This window comes from Erpetoichthys calabaricus, chromosome 3 (assembly GCF_900747795.2).
Source record: "Erpetoichthys calabaricus chromosome 3, fErpCal1.3, whole genome shotgun sequence".
In the NCBI taxonomy this organism is placed as follows: domain Eukaryota; kingdom Metazoa; phylum Chordata; class Cladistia; order Polypteriformes; family Polypteridae; genus Erpetoichthys; species Erpetoichthys calabaricus.
In genome coordinates this window covers 221,943,310-221,967,089 of record NC_041396.2, presented here as the reverse complement: position 1 = coordinate 221,967,089, position 23,780 = coordinate 221,943,310, and the positions used below count along the sequence as shown (strand labels likewise).

At 40.2% G+C, this 23,780-nt stretch overlaps 1 protein-coding gene across 1 annotated transcript in view; it reads right to left on the bottom strand.

Moving 5' to 3' along the window:
• The window catches only part of klhl32 (kelch-like family member 32), a 369,033-nt gene that overhangs the window by 83,173 nt on the left and 262,080 nt on the right, over window positions 1-23,780 (bottom strand). The window contains exon 7 of the mRNA XM_028797833.2: window positions 4,351-5,077. Coding sequence (XP_028653666.1) covers window positions 4,351-5,077 — 727 coding nt within the window. The remainder of the gene's footprint in view (window positions 1-4,350; window positions 5,078-23,780) is intronic.

Here is a 23,780-nt window from a genome sequence, read left to right as displayed (position 1 = left end):
TCTCGACAATGAAGCAGGTGTCAACACCAGATCTAAACACAAAGCAGGGTGTCTACGCCAGATCTAAACACAAAGAGTGGTATCGACAGTGTTTGTAAACAAAAGTAACAACCAAGGTGTTGTGTATTCAGCCAGTACAAACAGCACGTAGTCTCCTTTACTTCAATCCTCTTTAATAACCACACTCCAACCTTATCCAACGATCCTCCCCCTCACTTCCTCTCCTCCTCCATCACTACTGCCCTCTACTGAACACAGCAGGAACACCACACAAGGCAGTGTCAGGGGAACATGAATTTGCGGACAAACAAAGATCAAGTTCCAAATGTAGATTATATATAAAGATTAGTTAATTTAAAGCACAGCAATTTGTTTAGTTTGAATGTCTGTGTTTTGAGGTGTGACTGGAGTACTACAGTCTTCAGTAGTATAAGCCTGGAGGAGATTCTTAATGCAATGCCTATGTTTTAGTTGTCTCTCTACTGCCATCTAGTGCTTCTTCTTCTAATTCATTCGCGCACAAACAAAGATCAAGATCCAAATGAAGATTATATATATATATATATATATATATATATATATATATATATATATATATATATATATATATATATATATATATATATATATATATATAAGATTTTTTTTGTTATATTTAGAACGCAGGCAAGATTCATTACTTGCATAAAGTCACCCGAACTTTCACCCTAGGCCACTAGGCCACACTTCTTATTGACTATTCTGCAGTATTTTTATTGTTCTTACATGCATTTTAAACTTTATATATGTACAGTATGACTGATTAAATACTGTGAAAAACTGTACTATGCATCATATGTAATACTATTCTAACTTTCTTTATCTCTCTCTTTTGAGACCTGAAGGGAGGCTCCACAGAGTCTCAAACCCCAAACACAACCTGGTTCAAAAAAAGGTTTTTTTTATCACACAATGGCTGTAAATCATAAGGATGATTGTTTATTTGCCATCACTGACTTACTGTGGCCCTAAAAAAGTTACTTAAGCCAATTCCCCTTGTAAAAAAGAATGTGCAAATTTCAATACATGTAAAACAGCGAGTTTCTGAGTTTAAATTTTAGAGGACTTAGATGATGCATGCATCATAGCCAGCATAAAACTGTTAAGAGGTTTGTTTGCAGAAAAGAAAAGGATGTCATTTCAAGGTAAGCAAACTGAACTTCATTTTAAGTAATGTTACACAATACAGGAGAATGAAGCATAGAGCTTGTGATGCAGATTTGTCTTTTGGTGTTATTGTACAGCACACTTGCATACACAAAGTAAGTAACAGTACACATCAGGCACTACATCAAGTCTCATTTCATCATGTTACATGCCTATTTCTTCTGAGCGTTTTTATTTTTTTCAAACACACACAATAAAACAATTTAGCAACTTAATAAATGTAATAAACTGACTTGTCAATATATATTTTTTCTTCTGTTCTACAATACATCCTTAACTTGAGGGTTTTCCGAGTATACTGTCAGTCATCTCTGTAGCTGCTGAGGATTTTTCTGCCTAAGGTAGCAAGCTATGTATTAGCTGCAAAGCCTTTAAACTTTTCAAGAAACTGTGGAAATAATCCTGGAAGCATCTCCAGTTTTTTGTCCTTTTGACTTCTACTACATGAATAAGTTGAGATTCTGAGGGTGGAAGTGGACAAAAGTGGCACCTACTTTGACAGAGGAGGACTTGTTCTGTTTTGATAGTGTGATTGAGGCATTAAATGCTTTTCAACCACAATTACTGTGTCAGTTCAGCAAGTTTCTCCATCAAGATTTACTGTAACCTTTTCTCGAGGAATGCGCCTGCCATATTCACATTTGTTGCACCTTTTAGCTCCTTCACCTCTTTTTCTGGACAGCTTAAGGTCTGGCCATTTTGAAGTTACAGTCCTCTCCAATGTGGACACAGTTGTTTTAATCTGGTGTCCAAGCATGAGCCTGTGGAATAGTGGGACTGCGGCTAAGAAATTGATGGGCCATTTTTGAATAAATAAATAATTGAATGGCCGGCTCAATCTCCGTGAGTGTGTGTGCTCATGCAGCTATGAGAAGTTGGTGAGGTAACTGGGGTGAGATGCACCTGCATTTGAGGGTGCAGTCTGTCTCAAGGAAGAAGAAATAAAGAAAGAAAAGGGAGGTTAAAGGAAGGAGAGAGAAAAAGGCAGGAGTGAGCAACAGCCAGTGCAAGACAGGAGGAAGCAGGCAGATGGGAAGGCGAGCCCCAGGAAGGAGCATGTAGCTGGCGCTCAGGAGGGGGCTGAGGGATCGCTCTTGTTGAGCGACTATGGAGCAGGAGAGACAAGTATGCTCAGGGTGTGCTCTCACTGTGAGGAGCCAATAATCATCAGTGGTGCGAGCAGAGCAGGGCTCTGTGGCTCCCTGTGAAAGGCTGTGGGATTGGCAGCGGGGACACAGGCTGGAATAAAAGGTTATCTGTGCCTGTTGGATGGACATTTCTCTACGCTGTGGGGCCTCATCAGGGTAAGATGGAGAGACATCAGTTTTAAAGGAAGGCCCCAAACTTATTTATTGGGATTTTTAACCTCATCATTTATTTAGTTATTGAACACTTTTTGCACTACACTGTCTATTTGGACACTGTTTTTGATTGTTTTAGTAAAAGCACCGGCACTGTTTCACCTACCCCTAGCTATGTTTGTGTGTTGGTTCCTCATCCGCTGGCTCATCCTTCAGGTTCAAGAGGCTTCCCAGAAGGACCTGGTAGTGTGGAGCCAACCCACACCATCACAGAGCCATGCAGAACTCGTGATTGTTGGTTAAAGCAGCGTTGACCTGCAGCTCACCAGTATGACAAATATACAGTATCTTTCTGCCTCAGGGTTTCCTTGGCTGCCTTTGCTGCCTCTGTGTTTGAATGAATGAAGTGTTATTGGCTGGTAGTAATAGAACACAAGTCATATTTCTTAGAAAATTATCCTCCACTGTCCTCTACCAGTTGATCAGGTAATTTCCTTCTCATAAAGATGTTTTTCAAACACTTACATGTGGCTTCATTTTTTAGATTTTTAAGATGTACAATCTCCAAGTAGCGTAAAAAATATTCAGTGATGTTATGGTAGTATTTCTCACCATACTCACAGATGTGATTGTGAGCCAGGCCTTCTCGTCCAACATCAGTGCCTGACCTCATAAATGCTCTACAGAATGAATGGGCACAAATTCTCACAGAAACAAAAAGAGTGGAAGCGATTATAGCTGCAAAGGGGGGACCAACTCCATATTAAATGTATTTGAATACAATGTCATTAAAGTCCCTGTTGGTGTAATGGTCAGGCATCCCAATACTTTTGTCCATAAAGTGTAGGATGTGTGTTGACAGTGCATCTGCGGCTAAGAAATTGATGGGCCATTTTTAAATAAATAAATAATTGAATGGCCGGCTCGATCTCCGTGAGTGTGTGTGCTCATGCAGTTATGAGAAGTTGGCACATTTATGGCAATAAATCCTTATTAAAGGCGTCTATGATCTCGGTCACACTGCATTCAGATCCTTGTTGTTTATTACAGGCACCAGAGGTTTGTGATCAGTTTCATGTATGAAGAAGTCAGCAATGCAAAAAAGCAGAGAACTGTTCATAGGACCAAAGAGCAAAGAGAAGGAGGAGTAAAGGAGGGATTAGAAAAGGGAGAATGGAAAAAAAGGATTGCATTGCTGTGATTGGAGAAACAAGATCTGTGTTTAATAAAAATGCCTTCACTTGAACCCAGACTGTCTGTGAGTTGTTGTGTCTGGGGTTTTGGGGCTCAGTGACATCCCCTACAGGCCACACTCTGCTTTTAATGGTGTTCGCTATTAAAAAATACCAAATACTTACTATGTGTCTGTGATTTTAGTGTGACTGTTTCCCTTACTTAGAGTATATTCTAAAATGCAAGGTAACATTTCCATATTGAGAAGATATAAACTGGCATCCTCTGGAGAGGATATTTAAACAATATGGCTCCAAAGAGCTATATTTTTAGAAACCTATGCTGCACACAATTTTTGACATTTTGTTGTTATATTGTTTCATAACATTTGTCACACCCTTCAAATAAATTAAAAGTAACTTCAAGGTTTTCCAGTGTTAATTCTGACAGATCATTAAAATATTCCCTTACTAAAGCAACCACATTTACATAAGTGCTTGGCTAGAATTCAAAGCCAGGGTCCCACATGTAAATGTGATGAATGCTAGACATTTTTGCATCATGTTGTATAGTGCTACAGTGTAAGCTAAACACACAATCTGCCAATGTTAGTGTAATGGTACATATGTGCTTTTCTACTCAAAAACATCTTAAGAGAAATTGTTCTTACCAGATATCCAGAGAAGGCCATCTGAAACACACCCGGCATGGCAAGACAGTGACCTGTCAAATGACTGCACAAAGGTCCACTTGTTTTTCTTGGGGCAGTACCTCTCAACTGTAGGCAAGACCTGGCGTAGTTCATTTCGTCCTCCCACTGCATACAAGTATTTGTCAAGCGTCCCAAGAACAAAGTGCTCCCGACAATTTTTCATCTGAGCAATCTCAGTCCACTTATTACTCCGTGGGTCATAGCGGCAAGCAGTCCTTACAGCACATGAGCGGCCAGTCGCATGTTCTGCCTCCCCTCCAGCGACAAAAAGAAAATCCCCCATGACAGCCACACAGTGATGACTCCTTCCTACTGGCATGGGGGCGAGTTCACTCCAATTTGACACTCCAGCTATGTGAACATGCTCCTGATCCACTGGGTTAAAAAAACGTAGTTCTTTTACTTTGCAGATCTCCCTTTTCTTGCCACCGACAATATAGAGGGTTTCTGACTGGAAACGAGGTTTTGTTTGTAAGGTTTGCCAGATTGGCTGTGCATATGTGCTGCAGTGGTACTCTAAGGCCTCATTGATCAATGAGGAGGCAGTTTTGCTGGTGCGCACCAGAGAGTGGGACTGTGCCAAATTATGAAGAGTGTCCACATCCATGAGTCCATAGCGCACATATTGCAGAAGCTCTTCAGTGTATTGATAGCGACAATCGTGCTCAAGCCACCTCACCGCCAGCTGCAGAAAAGAGAAAGAATCTTGTAAGAAATGTGTAAAATGCAGACATTGTACAAAGTGGAATAATAAGCTTTTTGTTTTTTTGTTAAACAAAAAAATCAGCCAATTGTCCCTGCAATTGGAAGCTTTACAACTGAAAATAACATACTCAAGCCCATTAATCAGAGTAAACGTGGTGGAAGGAGACTATTCTGGACTAAAGAGTTGGCATATTTTCCCATCTCATTCCGACATCCCTAAAGACGTGATTCTCAATCAGCCTTCCATGAGTATGCATGTGTATGTTTGAATGGATCCAGTGTTGGACTGATGCTCTGGCCAGGGCTGAAAAAGATTATTCACTTCTTCATTGTTTTTTCAAAAATATATCATTATCGTGGACTATCTTACAGACGGACCTCAGTATGTGCGTCTCTGGAACTGCAGGTCTGACATTGAGGTCAGCAACACAGGAGCGCCGCAGGGGACTGTACTTTCTCCGGTCCTGTTCAGCCTGTATACATCGGACTTCCAATACAACTCAGAGTCCTGCCACATGCAAAAGTTTGCTGACGACACTGCTATCGTGGGCTGCATCAGGAGTGGGCAGGAGGAGGAGTATACAAATCTAATCAAGGACTTTGTTAAATGGTGCAACTCAAACCACCTACACCTGAACACCAGCAAAACCAAGGAGCTGGTGGTGGATTTTAGGAGGACCAGACCCCTCATGGACCCCGTGATCATCAGAGGTGACTGTGTGCAGAGGGTGCAGACCTATAAATACCTTGGAGTGCAGCTGGATGATAAATTAGACTGGACTGCCAATACTGATGCTCTGTGCAAGAAAAGACAGAGCCGACTATACTTCCTTAGAAGGCTGGCATCCTTCAACATCTGCAATAAGATGCTGCAGATGTTCTATCAGACGGTTGTGGCGAGCGCCCTCTTCTACGCAGTGGTAGGCAGCATAAAGGGGAGGCAGGATAAAGAACAGGGACGCCTCAAACCTGGACAAACTGGTGAGGAATGCAGGCTCTATTGTAGGTACGGAACTGGACAGTATGACATCCGTGGCAGAGCGACGGGCGCTGAACAGGCTCCTGTCAATCATGGAGAATCCACTGCATCCACTAAACAGTATCATCTCCAGACAGAGGAGCAGCTTCAGCGACAGACTGCTATCAATGTCCTGCTCCACTGACAGACTGAGGAGATCGTTCCTCCCCCACACTATGCAACTCTTCAATTCCTCTCGGTGGTAAACGTTAACATTATACAAAGTTATTGTCTGTTATACCTGCATTTTTATCACTCGTTAATTTAATATTGTTTTTTATCAGTATGCTGCTTCTGGAGTATGTGAATTTCCCCTTGGGATTAATAAAGTATCTATCTATCTATCTATCTATCTATCTATCTATCTATCTATCTATCTATCTATCTATCTATCTATCTATCTATCTATCTATTTAAAAAGTAGGGCATATTTTGTGGAACATGCAATATTTTGCTTATTTATCTTCACACGCAATACTTACTATTTGATACCATGTATTCATGATGGCATTTTTTAGGAACAACAATTTGATAGATTTATTTATTTTATTGATTTAGGCCTTGCAACTCAATATGAAATAATTAAGTAGTATCTGCCTTGAGATTTATTATGTTTAATTAACCTGAATGTTGTGGTTACAGAGGAAAATGGTAAGGTATTGGACTCACTGTTGAAAGTAACATTTGAATTAGATAATAACAAGATTATCCAACATGTCTAACCCTGTCCTTACATGGACTGCTATACAGAAATTCCAGTCAGCCTTTGGACATCTTTTCTCTTGCGCAAGTCACCAGAACGTAGAACAGGGGTTGGTAACGTCGGTCCTGGAGGGCCAGAGTGGGTGCAGGTTTCCATTCCAATCCAATTACATAATTAGAAACCAATCCTTGCCAATCTGAGACCTTATTTAATTTTACGGCTTGTTAGTCTGCAATGTTAGGTTCTTATATCGTAGATTTTTTTCTTTATATCACATTTTTCTATTAAGTGTTTTATTAACACTGGAATCCCTGAATCCTACAAAAAAACTCATAATCCCAGCCCACCTTAAATTCCTTTGCACCTCTACCATCGGTGTCTTTTGTTTTGTAAATGTGTCGATCAGCATAAGCAGCAAACAGCCTGCTATCCCATCCACCCCCGCCTTGGCTGAGCTCAGCTTGCAGGCGAAAAGTTCTCCCAGCTCAAGCCAAGGCTCCTTATCTGTGTGTGATGTGCCTGGAGTTGTATAGGGAAAATAATAAAATATAGCGTTATTTGGAATACATGCATTTCATGTGTGTTCCATGTCTACAAAGATCTGGGTAAGTGTAGGATGAAAGGAAATGCGAGACAAGAAATGCTGAACACATACTTAAAGCAGAAACTTTTTCCATGTTATACTAATAATGATGTAAAGTGTATAAAGTGTGAAGACTAAGACAAATAAACACGTGTGCTTTTCTTCAAGCATATAACCAAAGAAAAAAAACATTTGATTTACATGTTACTGTCAATGAGGCAAGCAATCAAGCTCTCAGTCCATTATCGCCATGATGGTTGTCAGTTTTGTTTGGCGTTCAAATCTACATTTGTCTCATTACTAGCTGCAGCTAATGGCAGAAAGCAGCGAAGGCCTTTGTCCCGCCTGACAAAACAGTATAATGTTCAAAGAAGATCCACATACAAATAAATACGTCACAGAATAAAACACATTCTACTTAGGGTGTAAATAAATGGGACAGTGTGGATGGCATCACAATTTAACAGTTTGACTAAACAACCTGAATGTTATTGCTAGCTAGGCTTAAAAAACATAACTGAGATGAAATATATACAAATTAAATGTTGTGACAGATAGGGGGCGCTGTCGACCCCTAAACACGTTGAGACACCAGGTAAAAGTCCAATAATTAGATTTATTTTTATAATACTGTGCACAAAGCACCTCCACTCCACAATACTCAATAAATCAATACTAAACAATACACTAATCAATCCTCCACTCCCAGCAGCACCGTTCCACACCCTCCCAACTCGGCTCAGTCTGCTGGGGTTTCCCATCATCCTTTTATAGTCCCTGACCCGGAAGTGCTTCTGTCCCTCAGTCCATGTGATTTCATAGCACTTCCGGGTCAGATGAAAAAATCCTTCTTTTCTTCAGCCCGGAAGTACTTTGTTTCTTCCATTCCCGTGACTACAGAGTACTTCCGGGCTATATGGAAAATATAAATTCTTGTTCCTCCCTGCAGCGTCCCCTGGCGGCTCCCACTGCATCCAGCAGAGCTGTGAAGAAAAACTCCAATGTCCATGATGCCCTGCTGGAATTCGAGGCCCCTCCATGTTACAGGGAGAGCTCCATCTAGCAATGTGGGGGTATTGGCCAGGATAAACTGCCGGCCATATATCACAATGTATTTAAGGATTCTCCAAAAGCTTTCAATACCATTCTTTGCTTTTGTACTACTTCAGCTTGAACAGTCAGGAAAGTCAAAGAGAAGTATAAGAGAACGCTTCTGCATGTCAGATCACACCACATTTGCTGATGATGAAAAAAACTACCACTTAGACTTCTAGGGTACCATTCTGAGAAACAGCAACCCTTCAACAATTCAAAAATGTCCCCCAAAGAGAAACATATGAATTTCTTGCTAGGCTGCTGGCATATCTTTGTTCAAATCACATAACCCCAGTTAATATTAGCAGTATAAAATTCAAAAGAAGTTATGTTTTTACTATGGAGAACTTTGGACTTTCTGAGAGGTACCACGCATGTGTGTATAGAGGACAGATTAAGGGCTCTGGTGATGGTAATTTCCCACCACTCTAGGGGTTGGCGCTGTGTGAAGATTGATGGGTAAACCACCACTGATGTCACTTCTGGTGTCCGGCCTCCTGGACCTGCCTCTGCCTGCTGGAAGGACTAATAAACAGAGGATCTGTCATCTTTGTTCAGTTCACTTTGGAACTTGTATCTGTAAAAGACGCCTCTGCCATTATTGCACCACGTTTTATTGTTTTCCAAACCTTGAATTATATGTGTCACCAGGGTGATTCCCCAAATCTTTATCTTTGTCAGTCTCATATTTTACAATAGATTATGTCAATGAATGCTTGGATCTACAGCCTAGTATTCAGAGAATCAAGTACCATGTGATTCAAATCACTCATGTACCACCGATCAAGTTATCGATTATATCACCAAGGATCTGTGATCTATCAGTACCTGCACAATCCAGGCATCTCTCAATAACTGTTCACACTATTAGAAACAGCAAAGCACAAATCACTTAAGAAACAAACTCACTCATTCAAGAATCTACCCAACTGTATATTAAACATATGATTTGTACAATGAATTAATATAAGTATTCCATCAGTCACACCCGTTTCCAACTCACCTTTCCAAAAGAACGTTTTGGGTATAAGATAGGAAGGACACAAAACCAGTCCATGCCAGGACAGAGACTCCCATACCAGCATGAAGTGCGATTTACAAAACTCATTCTTAATGATGAGTGAAGCGATTTCCCACAATTGAATCTGTAGTGTTTCAGCAAAATTTTTTGCAAAATAAATTGCATTTCAGTTCTGATGAAATATATGCCAGTCACACAAGAACAGTTTTTTTTCTGATTTAATTCCACATGCATCTGCCTATAATTTAGTATTTAAATAAAGATCTCTAATGCAAAAAAAAAATCATCAAAGAATGTGCATTTCCTCAACTAGCATAAATGGTGGCAGCAAAGGGGCAATTCAGAAGGATTTTGGCATCAGCAACTTTCAATGTTCTGTTTTCCTGTGGTGGAATCCCAGTAATGTGTACAGTGGTGCATTTTCCCATGTCTTCATTAGGATAATATGTAGCACGTCACAATTTTAAAAAATGTACTGCACTCCTCTGTAGTGTTAAGAACATTAGAACAGTCTGGACGAGAACAGGCCATTCAGCCCAACAAAGCTCACTGGTCCTACCCACTTGATCCTTCCAAAATAAAGTTGAGTTTTGAAAGTCTCTAAAGTCCTACTATCTACCACACTACTTGGTAGCTTATTCCATATGTCTGTGCTTCTCTGTGTCATGAAAAACTTCCTAATGATGGTGCAAAATGTACCCTTAACAGGTTTCCAACTGTATCCCCATGTTCTCGATAAGCCCATTTTAAAATAAGAGTCTTCGCCGCTTGGACTAATTCCCTTAACAATTTTAAACACTTCAGTCATGTCTCCTCTTAATCTTTTGCTTAAACTGAAAATCTCAGCTCTTTTAATCTTTTCTCATAATGCATCCCCTGTAGCTCTGGAATCATCCTAGTCGCTCTTCTCTGGTCCTTTTCTAGCGCTGCTATGACCTTTTTGTGGCCTGGAGACCAAAAAGATGTGAAGCGCACACACATACATAGAATTGATTTTAACAGTGTGCTACAGATTACATGTGCGATACAGCTGAAGAAAAGACCACAACTAAGCAGAGGAGTGTCATCAAAGCTTTAGGGTGTTGTACTCCTTGTTTTACATCCAAAAAACCTTTTAGTGAGTTTTGTACTGTATAATTACAAAATTGGCTACAAAACGAATTTCAGCATCAGTTTCATGAAAATGCAAGCATATTAAAACTTGTTTTGCTCACTACTACTTATTTTATACATAAACGTCTACACGTGGAAGTGTGTGTGTCTGTCCGGCCTGGAAGTGAAAGGTGGAATCGGGCTAAGGGCTCTGCGAGGCGTGCACATCGGCAAAACGAAACCTCCGAAGAAAGACAGACACTTAGCCGCTAATGCACAAACGTGCATGTCGGCAAAATGAATCCTCCTAGGAGAGAGATGCCCAGAGTAGTCCCTTTCAATTACCTCACATCTCTACATTTCAATTTTTTTTCTGACGATTTCAATAGTTTCTAGGACTCTGGGCTTTTTACAGCACGGACTTAAACAGCTACTTATAAAATAATGCTAAACAGTAAAATCCAGAAGACACAAATCTGTGAGCCCCAGAAGCTCTTTATAATCTTGAAATATAAGCTTCAAATCAGGAACAGGTGAGAAGATTCATACATCTAATAAAAACATAAAAACAAAGCAGCAATGCTAGACAAAACAAACTGGCCCAGGATGAACAGTCCAAATATGCCTGATATGATGACAAACGAGAAAATGGTGAGGAGTATGACTAGTGGGGGGATGCTCTCAAGCCAAAACATTACTTAAAATAATCCACAAACACCACATAGTCCAGTCACACAGGTTGTTACAGTATTTATAGGAAAAAGTGTTCCACAGAAGTTAAGGGCACAGGCTACATAAAGATAAAACAATAATCCCTTGCCACTTTGGGGCCTACCTCAACAATATGTAATATTCTGTCCCTGGCCTACCTTTCTCCTCCTCTATCCATCTCCACCTCAATGGTATTGGTGCATTCCTCTCCTCCTTCTCCACTTCCTTGGCAGGTGAACCCTTGCTTCCATTTAACTTTCAGCTCCAGGTTTATATCCACCAAGGAATAAAGTAACATGCCAAATTTATAGTGTCACATCCTGTGATGTGAGAAGCATGGCAAATGTGGTCATATGACCAAACTCAAAATGGGGTTGCATAAATAAAATGGTAATAAAAATCAACTTTCAAATCCCCAATCTAATTGGAACACTGGAAAAGAAAGGTGCACATATGAAAAAATGCTAAAACAAGTGAAAATACACGAATAACTGATGCTTATATTACAGATGGTTCCTTGGCCTCAACTTCGTGCAGTGGCCTATTTCAACTCTGAGGGGGCACAAATACCTCTCCACGCACTTCCATCTTTCACAGTGGCTTATTTTAGAATGTTCTGGCATTAACTTTGGAAATGAGTACCTCTTCAGCAAGAAGAATGTAAATTCTCTAAATAACGGCATGCAAATCCATATCATACAAAGACATGAAAGGTCTATAAGCTTCACCAAAGTTTGTCTGCATCATAACATTCCAACTAGTATCAGGGCCTATGCTGAAAAGATCCACAGATTTTGTCACTATTTTTCACCAATGATCACACATCTCGGTGGGTTTTAAGACAATGTCTGACATTAACTGAAACAAAGTATTTCTTTTTATTTTACGTGCATCACCTTTAATTGTTGTTATTGGAAGACTGTGTGATACAAGAGTAAATCTTGCCATAACTGCATTACTAGTAAACATTTCTACTCACACGGCTCTATATTGTTAAAGGTGTTGCAATGGAAATACGCGGAAATTCAAGAAAAACATTATGTGTGAACTCACCAAGTATAGCCATCCATTAAAGCATGAAAATGACATACAGAGAAACGAGTCTCATAGCGGACAAATGGCATTTTAGGTGACACATTCAGATTCCAAATAGCTGGAAAAATTCGGAGTTGGTTACACGAGGTGAGTCCACTGAGGGGAACATATTTAGTGAGCAATACAGGCTACCACCAGGTTTGTCATCCTGCTAACTATTAATATGAAGTATATAATTTTAATATTCTGTCTTAGTATGAGGTTTTACTAGCTGAATTGTATAACTTGAAACAAGTTTTACAGTGAGTAAAAAAAATCAGGGTTACAGCATTTCATCACAATTCCAGTTCCACATTCTAGTTTCAAAATACAGCAATGTGCTATGCTAAATGTAATCATCATTATATACTGTATGATAAAAATTTAAAAAGTAAAAAGTACTACTAGGCCGATACCCGACATTTCACAAGTGTGGGATACTTTATTATTGTTAGTTGCATTATTACAACTGGCACCTTAAAATGACTTGCTCAGGTCATACCATGAGTCAGAAAGAGGGCTTGAACTGGTAGCCTTGTGTTTGAGGGTCCATTGCTGTGGGCACATTTTAAAGATCAAATTCACCACACCGGTACAAAGTATAAATAACTGTAAAATAAGAAATGAAAGGCCAACAGAAACTGAAAACAAGATTACAGTAATCCCTCGCTATATCGCGCTTCGACATTCGCGGCTTCACTCTATCGCGGATTTTATATGTAAGCATATTTAAATATATTTTGCGGATTTTTTGCTGGTTCGCAGATTTCTGCGGACAATGGGCCTTTTAATTTCTGGTACATGCTTCCTCAGTTGGTTTGCCCAGTTGATTTCATATAAGGGACGCTATTGGCAGATGGCTGAGAAGCTACCCAACCAGAGCGCGTATTACGTATTAAATAAAACTCCTCAAATATATTGTAAGCACGGGGGCTGTTCGCACCCCTAGAGGATACTGACACTCCTCAAAAAACGCTGAAAGATTACCTTCACATTGCTCCCTTCCTTGCTGGGCTTACATGTGGCTGCTTTGTCAAGTGACATGCTTCGCATACTTAAAAGCTCGAATGGCACGTATTGATTTTTGATTGTTTGTTTTTCTCTGTCTCTCTCACTCTCTCTGACATTCTCTGCTCCTGACGGAGGGGGTGTGAGCAGAGTGGCTGTTCGCACACTGGCCTAGAGGATACGGACGCTCCTCTAAAAAATGCTGAAAGACTACCTTCGCATTGCTCCCTTCCTTGCAGCTTCTTTGTCCAGCGGTTCTTTGCATACTTAAAAGCCAAACAGCCCTATTGATTTTTAGTTGTTTGCTTTTCTCTCTCTCTGACATTCTCTATTTGTATTCTTTTAATTGTGAGACGGAACTGTCATCTCTGTCTTGTCATGGAGCACAGTTTAAACTTTTGAAAAAGAGACAAATGTTTGTTTGCAGTGTTTGAATAAAGTTCCTGTCTCTCTACAACCTCCTGTGTTTCTGTGCAAATCTGTGACCCAAGCATGACAATATAAAAATAACCATATAAACATATGGTTTCTACTTCACGGATTTTCACCTTTCGCAGGGGTTTCTGGAACGCAACCCCTGTGATCGAGGAGGGATTACTGTATAAATAATATAAATTTACATGTATATAAAGGGTGGCACAGTGGGTAGCGCTGCTGTCTCTCAGTTAGGAGATTTGGGTTCACTTCCCGGGTCCTCCCTGCGTGGAGTTTGCATGTTCTCCCCGTGTCTGCGTGGGTTTCCTCCAGGTGCTCTGGTTTCCTCCCACAGTCCAAAGACATGCAAGTTAGGTGCATTGGCGATCCTAAATTGTCCCTAGTGCGTGTGCCCTGTGGTAGGCTGGCACCCTGCCCGGGGATTTGTTCCCTGCCTTGTGCTCTGTGTTGGCTGGGATTGGCTCCAGCAGACCCCCGTGACCCTGTAGTTAGGATATAGCGGGTTGGATAATGGATGGATGGATGTATATAAAGGGTTCAGATACGCCTTCAAAAAATGATATGGTATATGACAGATTTTGCATTCTTTTAATAATACTGAGGACTGTATGAACTAATGCACTGCCGGTTTGCTTTCACACCATATACTTTGTGCAATTATCCATGTGACACACATACGTCTTAGTGTTCAGACTGAGTGTGACAATTAAATGCATTTTCTCAGAGGTACAGAATTTTCATGGATTTACATTAACATAATTTAATTCCATATGTATGATTGTGGTAGTAAAAATAGTATTGCACTCAGCTACAAAAAATAACCTTACTCATTCAGGAGGGTATTTTTCTTTGTTACATTATCAGTAGGGATCATTTTAAAACAAAGAAAGCAGAAAATAGTCCAAGTGAAACATCAGAAGATACCGGTGTCTGATTTTATTACAATCAATACTTCCTTTTCAGGCTGTGATGGATGCCTCGGCTTGTCAGCCTGAGATTTCAAGTGCCTCTTGTGGAGCCAAATTCAAGCAGAACTTTCAATGGAACGAGTTATACCGACAAAGGAGAGTGGAACAAAGGGAAATTAATTAGACTTGAGAGCAATTTCAGGTTGTTTAGTTGGAGGGAAGGCTCATACCTAAGGCTGATAAATATGTGCTAGCCTAGGCTGAAAATAAATTATTCAATTATCTAAGGAACCAAGAGCTTTTTAGAACAAACAGCTCCAAACTAATAGTGTAGAGCTGAAATGATCTTACAGAGGAAGGTGACAATAAATCAGTATTGTAGTGTCTCACAACTTAGTTTTGCAGAAAATAATACATGATGTTCGGAAACAGCATCCTAAAAAAATATTTAAGCTACAGTCTCAGTGAGAATTAAATGTTTAGTACATCACCAAAGGATATGTCCTTAGAAAAAAAAAGAAAAGAACTGGTAACCTTAAGTGACGTACTGCAGCTAGAGTTGTAAAAATACTACCAAATTGGGAAAAGAAGTTAGCAGATATGGTTAAGGGTTGTATAGATGAGAGTCTAGGTGTGAGAATAAGGCCATTTTCTTTAATGATAGGTCACACATTCTAAACATACAGAAGACTTCAACTGTAAAAAAATCCTTCCTTTATCATTTTTTACGATGATGAAAATGTACAGTTGATTGTTACATGGCAATATGATACTCTGAAAAATGCATGAAGGTTTGATAGATAGATAGATAGATAGATAGATAGATAGATAGATAGATAGATAGATAGATAGATAGATAGATAGATAGATAGATAGATAGATGCAATACAAAATATTAGATAGATAGATAGATAGATAGATAGATAGATAGATAGATAGATAGATAGATAGATAGATAGATAGATAGATAGATAGATAGATAGATAGATAGATAGATAGATAGATAGATAGATAGATAGATAGATAGATAGATGCAACCTGAGGCCCTACTTAAGAACAAGGAGTTGTTCCATAAAGAGAGTAGCATTCCTATTATAACTGGAGAATCCTTACTTTATAGCCACTGAGTGGTTCTTGTGAAGTATTTAACAACTTAGAGAATGTAGGATTGCCATCCAGGATGTCCTCTGCAAGTGAGGAGAATTTGTGAAGTTGATCAGGGAGACTTTTGACAGATGTAAGAGAACACATTTAAAAAATCCTAAATCTGGTAAGCATGACGGGACAGTGCTGAAAGAATCTGTTGTGCCAAGCCCATTTCTGTGCTTAAGATTTCAGTAATAGTTGAGAAGCTCTGTGATGTCAAGGCTATATGAGTGATCGAAATTTAACCAAAAATGTTGAAGGCACCAAATTTTATTATAGTGTCTTGGATAATGTGTGCTTTTAGTGTTAAATGGAAGAACTGGGTGATAGGGTTGGTTGAGCCAGATGGTGTATTTCAGCTTAGCTGAATATCACACTATGAATATCACATTAGTCTGTCTTTCTGGGAATGTCTATGTCAGGGAAAAGAAAAGACGGCACAACTAACAGTCATACCTCAGATTCAGGTTATGTGTACTCGCCTTTCCAGTTCATTGAATTTAATGGACAGGATATCAAGTTGTGGCTTAGAGAGTATCCACATTGGGGAACTGACGATTGCATCTCTGCTATTTCTGGATAATGTTTTACTTTTCATCTCATTTAACTTTGTGGTTAAGGTGTGATGAAAACCAGGGCACCTAAATCTAAGCCCACACTCTGCAAGGGACACGAAAGAAGGTTTTCCTAAAGAGAAGGAGTTTGAGGATCAAGATGTCTTGCTAATGAATGACAGTAATGAAGATGATTCATTTAAGTAAATCCACAATCATTACTGAAACTTTTCCTTTATGCATTTTTTACATGTTACGTTTAAATGCAGCTCTCATAATCCAAAACAGAATCATCAAATTTGCAAGGATTTAGTGAGCAATCACAAACACAGTTTCATGAATTAAGAGAGTACTATGGTGTTGTACCGTGTTAGCCATTATGAATGTAGTGAGTAGTCAAACAAAATTACACGTTTTATTGGATAACTAAAAAGATTACAATATGCAAGCTTTCAAGGCAACTCAGGCCTATTCTTCAGGCAAGATGTTGCCTGAAGAAGGGGCCTGAGTTGCCTTGAAAGCTTGCATATTATAATCCTTTTAGTTAGCCAATAAAACGTGTGAATTAAGATGCACTTTGCTTTAAATATTCTTTGAATTCATTAACAGTAAACTTCAATACGGAATGGTTGTCTAACTTGCCTCACAGCTCTTGAATTCAGATCTCAGCCTGACCTTTGCTTGTGTGTACCATGCATGTTCTCTCTAGGTTTTTGTGGGTTTTTCATTAGATACTCTTAATTTCCATTTACTTCCCAGTGCTATTGTGCTATTCAGTCTCCCCCAAAACTAGTTTTAGAGGTTTCAGTAAACAATAATGAATAATAAAATGAATGGATGGATAGATGAGAAGACTAATACTACCATATCCAGAGATAGAGATGCACATCCAGAAATGAGCATGGATGCACAGATGGCAAGTGGTTGCGTATGTAGAGCAAGACTTGCAATGTGAAAATAAACCAGGAATGTTTTGTCATAGCTGCGATGTGCTGCAAGCCCCTCTTACACTCAAGAAATCCTACTACAGAACACTCAACCTGTTTTGACTGTTCTAAATAATCACGAAAAGAGATAGGATTGTGTTGAGGCACAGACCTGGAGAAGGTTACAGAACAATTTCTGCAGTATTGAAGGTTCACAAGAGCAACTTCCTATGGCTGCCCACCTGGCCAAACTGAGCAAGCAGGGGAGAAGGGCCTTGGTAAGAGAGACGACCAAGAAGGCAATAATCACTCTGAATGACCTCCAGAGAAAAACTTCTAGGAGGACAACCACCATTGCAACATTCCAGTAATCTGGGCTTCATGGAAAAGTAGCCAGAAGACACACTAGCCCTCTTGGAGACACCAAAGGGAATTTCAGACCATGAAAAACGGGATTCTTTGGTCTGATGAAAACAAGAATGAACTGTCTGGCCCCAATTCTAACCGCCACGTCTACAGGACACCAGATGCTGCTCATCATCTTCACAATACCATTCCACCAGTGCACCAAGATGTTTTTAGCATCATTCTGTGGGGTTGTTTTTCAGCTGCAGAGACTAGCAGACTAGACAGGATCAAAGAAAAAGTTGAACAGAGCAAAGTACAGAGATAATGAAAACCTGCTCCAGAGCACCCTGGATCTCTAACTGTGCTGATGGTCCATCTTCCAAGAGAACAAAGACCCTAACTTCAGAACAAAAAGCAAATCAGGAGTGGCTTTGGGACAACTCCAGGAGTGTTCTTGAGTGTCCCAGCCTGAGTCCAAAATAATCACGACAGATCAAGATGCAGTAATGCTGCCACTTTACGCTACTTTAAAGTGCAAATGTTCACTTTGTCTAAGTGTCCCAATAACACAACATAATGTAGTAACAGACTCAAGCCTGCTTAATCTAAATTAGAGTCAAATTCTAAAGTTAAAACTCGAAACAAAGTCACTTATAGAACATAATACATGCCTACGGTTTTACTGTTATTATTTTTATTTCTAAACACGTATACATTTGTGAACATGAGGCTTATAATGTATATTGTTCAACCAGTGATTTATTCCAGAGCAGATCATTGCATCTTAAAGCAGCAAAAGCAGGAAAAATAAAGTTAAATAGCATTTTCTGGGGAAAAGCATAAATTCAAAGTCTCAAACACAAAGCCCAGAATAATTACATTCCCCATTGCTTTCAGAGATTGGGTACAGGAGATAAATTCTCTTTATTACATCCTTTTAAACTGGCTTTATATCAACAGCACCAGAGCAGCCCCCTCCTGCCCCACCATACCCCTAACCCCACTCTCAGTGGGGGTCAAAAAAGGAAAAATAATCCAGTTTCAAAATATAGTTTGATTTACTGGGTGTTGGGGGGAAGGGGGCTGGGAATGTTACTTTGTTAGTTGGCTGTGAAGGTCACACGGCATAAAAGAACTTCCTCAGGGCAGAGAATAAATTAAATCCCTAAGAAGAAGAAGGAAAAAAAAAAACCTGAAAATGTGATTTTCAGAGTGTGAGACTCAAACTCTAAATGACAATGATTGACAGCTAAACTATATCCGTGCAATATCAGAGACTGCACGTTCTCATTTACCTCAGCATTGCCAGCTAGCGCCCATTAAACATCCGTCTGATGCCCAAATTAACCTTCTCTGCAAACTGAAGGAGGCACAAACTATCATAATCAACCTTTCATTATCACAGCAGCGTCTAGTTAAAGGGTCAGAATAATTGTGCCATCAGAGCCCTGATTGTTTTCAATCAACAGACGGCCAGAGTGACAGCTTGGTGATTGAACAGTTTGATGAAACCACACTAGGCCTAATCAGGGGAGATGAAAGGAAGGCATGATTGGCGCAAATGAACAGTCGTGCCTGTCCTCTTCTTTCACAATCTGAAATTACCCTTAAATTTTGCTTTCTTCCTCGAAGAGTGCCTTTGGAGAGAAGGTTTGATTTGTTATGAGTTATGACAGCAGTGTGTTAGAAAACACAGGTAGGATGACTTCATTGTAGTCACTGGAAAAAAGAAAAAAAAAAGAGCTAGAATTACGGAAAAGCACACAATTACAAGTGTGTTATCTTCACTTAACCTTCTACAGGATAGAAGTAAACAAGAGTACTGTAAGTCAGGGTTGAATATAGCGTAAGCAATAAAACAGAGCTCACTGCAGTGATCGACGGTGCAACGGAAAAACTAAAACGACTAGAGCGAAATGTGCAAAACAGATTAGTGGGGTGTAAACGGTGAAGTATTCAGGCTGCTTCATGCTTTACACATACTGTTATGTTGCAGCCTGGTGCTAAAATCATTTAATATAATTTTCCCCACATCAAGCAACACTCAATACCCCAGAATGACAAAGTGAAAACAGAATTTAGGTATTTTTGCAAATATTTTAAAAACTAAAAACTGAAATATTCTACTGACACAAGTATCCAAACCCTTTGCCATGACACTTAAATTCTGGTGTAGTTGCATCCCATTCTATTATTCATTATTGAGATTTTTCTATATCTTGTTTGGTGTCTACCTGTGCTCAGTTCAACTGATTGCACATAATTAGGAAAGACACACATTGGTCTATGTATTGTCCTAGAGATGACAGTGCATTTCACTGTAAAAACCAAGCCATAGGTCGAAGGAATTGTCTGCAGAGCTCAGAGACAGAATTGTAATTGAGATCTGGGGATGGTCCCAGAACAATTTCTGCAGCATTGAAGGTTCACAAGAGCAAGGTAGGAGTTTGGGACAACCACAACTGGACAAATTGAGCTATCAGGGGAGGAGGGCCTTGGTAAGAGAGGCAACCAAAAAGTTGATGGTCACTCCAGAGAAAGTGTAGGGAGATGGGAGAAACTTCCAGGAGGGCAACCATCACTGCAGTGCTCCACTAATTTTGGTTTCAAGACACATAAAAGTCCTCTTGGAGTTTGCAAAAAGGCACCTAAAGGACTTTCAGACTATGAGAAACAAGATTCTTTGGTCTGATGAAACCAAGATTGAACTTTCTGGTCTCAATTCTAAGTGTCATGTCTGCTCATCCATGGTGGTGGTAACATTATTCCGTGAGGTTGTTTTTCAGCTGCAGGGACTGGGATAGCTGATTAGAGCAAAGCACAGTGATAATGAAAACCTGATCAAGAGCACACTGAATCTGACTAGTTCTGAAGGTTCATCTTCCAACAGGATAATGGCCCTTAACAGAGTAAAGACAAATTAGGAGTAGCTTTGGGATAACTCTAGGAGGTGTTTCTGAATGTCCTAGCCAGAGTCCAAACTTAAACCAATTCAACATCTCTAGACAGACATGAACATAACTGCCACCTGACAGTCTCCATCCAACCTGAGAAAGCTTGCTGTGAAGAATGGCAGAAAATCCCCAAATCCAAATGTGTGAAGCTCATCAGATCATACTCAAGAAGACTCCAGACCATAATCGCAGCTTAAAGGTACTTCGTCATTCTGGGATCAGGGAGTGCTTGACGGGGAAATTAAATCAATTTAAATGATTTTAACACAAGGCTACAGCATAACAAAATGTGCAAAAAAGTGGAAGGGTCGGAATACTTTTTGCGAAGGCACTGTATAATGCAAGATTTAATTATTAATAAAATGGACTGTTGGGGATTATCGGTTTCTGCAGAAAAATGCAATGTGATCTACTCTAGCATACCCAAATTTAACACTATTTTAAAGACATTTTTGCACTTTAAAAATTGTGATGGACACTGAGGACACATTGGCATCCTAGCCAGGATGAACCCCATCCCCTTTCCTGGCAGGAATGCTGGGAGAGCAGATGGGCAGATGGAACACACTTGGTGGTGATATTTCTGGGCATGCTGGGAATTGCACTCCCAGGGGGTAGCCCTGCTGGCTTCTGTGGGTGCCATTAGGATGAGCTAAAAGGAAGGGTTGTCCTTAATTTTTGAGGCTCCCATCTCACTTGGGATGTGCTTCCTGTTTCTAGTGTCCTAATCCCCGGAAGTGCTCCTCAGTCTGGCATAAAAGGGGTCACCTCCACTGACTCAGGGAATTGGAGTTGGAAGGACGGAGGCAATACTCACCTGGAGGAATAAAAGAAGGAATAGAAATGGAAGGAAGGAAGGATTGCATTGTTGTGACTAGTGAAACAAGACCTGTGGAAAGGTATTTTGTGCAATAAAAATAGCTTCACTTGAACCTGGACTTTTTGTGTGTAGTTGTATCTGAGGATTTGGGGCTCAGTGACACCCACTAGTGGCCATGAAATGTTCAGAGATTCAAGCCTTAGTCAATCAATGTAGTGCCATATCTATCATTAGAAGGTACTTCACAAAGACAACATATTTACTTTACTTTAAGAATCCATGAATTCAACAAAGGATTAAAGATGGAAGCCGAGGAGCTAAGAAAAAACGAATGGCAAGAGCAGATAACAATGTCCACGAGAGTCACAGAACGCTGCAGCTTAAGAAAGTTCTGAGATTTTGTGCCAGATGATCTTTTCTAGGGCAGCACGGTGGTGCAGTGGTAGCGCTGCTGCCTCGCAGTAAGGAGACCTGGGTTTGCTTCCCGGGTCCTCCCTGCATGGAGTTTGCATGTTCTCTGCGTGGGTTTCCTCTGGGTACTCCGGTTTCCTCCCACAGTCCAAAGACATGCAGGTTAGGTGCATTGGCGATCCTAAATTGTCCCTAGTGTGTGTGCTGGGTGTGTGTGTTCCCTGCGGTGGGTTGGCGCCCTGCCCGGGATTGGTTCCTGCCTTGCACTTTGTGTTGGCTGGGATGGGATCCAGCAGACCCCGTGACCCTGTGTTCAGTTTCAGCAGGTTGGAATATGGATGAATGATCTTTTCTAGAAAGCAAGAGTGAGTGTTCAGCCTTGAGACTGCTTGGCAAGTTTCCCAGTGGTAACCTGTGGTCACAAACACTTGCTTTATCACTGTAGAATGGCTAAATTGTTTGCCTCCATAATGGGGAGAAGAGAGCCATTAGTAAAATATAATCCTTTTATTGTAAATGTCAATCCATTTACCTATGCATTTCTAAACCTGCATCCTATACGTTCTGGAACATATAAAGGTAATTGACTATTCTGTCAGCACTGGACACAAGCTAGAATCCCTTCCGGGAAAGGCTGCCAGATTTCCTTTCAGATGTGAATGTGTTTTATTGATGAGACAGGAGGCATGGGCACTGTCCCTGTACTGGCTCATGGGTGAAAGGACACCAGAGACTGTTAAGGGATGCTCCAGTCTGGTGTCTCCGTTGCAAATGTAATGTTGTCCCTCACACTGGAAGTGATTCTGAAGCTGGGGTTAAAAGCCACTTTACAGCAGGCGGTTAAATAAATGTGAATTCGAGATAAAAGTAGCAAATGTTTGAGTGGCAAAAAGGAAACAGGCCATTTCTAGGAATGGGAGATAGGCAGAAAGAGAGAGAGAAAAAGGGTGACATTGTGTGCTGCTGTGAAGGACAAAGGGGCAAACTGGCCCCACCAGACAGACTAAAAAGTGGGTGGCTAGTCTCAGAGAGGTTGTAGGTTTTCGTTCTATTTTGTCTGATTTGGTACTCTGTGTTTTTCCCTTTGCTTATGGGTCCATTGTACTGTATAACATAAAAAACAACTTTTTAGGACATTGTGTCTCTTTCACATTACTCTATACACGAGACACTACAAGAGAGAGGAAAAACAGGAGAAAGACCAAACCATTACTCTTCGACTCTGACATTGTTTTCAAACTGAACTTGAAAACTTGCGCTACCTTTTACAGTTTTGATCCAACTATAGCTAACTTAATTTTATTTCCTTTCCAACTGTTCTGTGCCTACTGTATTGTAAAGATGCTAACTGTAATTCAACGTTTATGTGCTCTGACAGTCAATCTAGTACTAGTCAACCTATATGATCATTTGTTTTCAATTTTACTTTTTTTCTGTCTTTATCACACATTTCACATCCGTGCTTTGTTATGTTATTGTTTGTTAAAGCATTTTTGAGTTCATAAGAATTACTTATGAATGCTTTGAAGTCAGTTCAGGGCTGGTTTGTCTGGCGTCCCCTGACTCACCGCTACAAGCAAACCCCCACAGATAGGAAACCGTTTGACTTTTCTTGGTGTCTAGTTATGCAAGGGGTCTGTCTTTTTGGCCCTCTTGCATGAAAAATCCTCATTTTTAGCCATACTTTGTGCAGGAAGATCCCCCCTTATGCTAAAGAGTAAACCAGTAGGTGTCTTCAGCCCAAAGGATCAGAAGAACATGAAGTTATGCCTGATGCATCATCCCAAGGGTACACCCTTTAATAGCATACAAGGGGTCAAAGTTACTCCTTTTCACAAAACTTTGATAAAGTGGGATTCTGTAGCATAGCCATGTG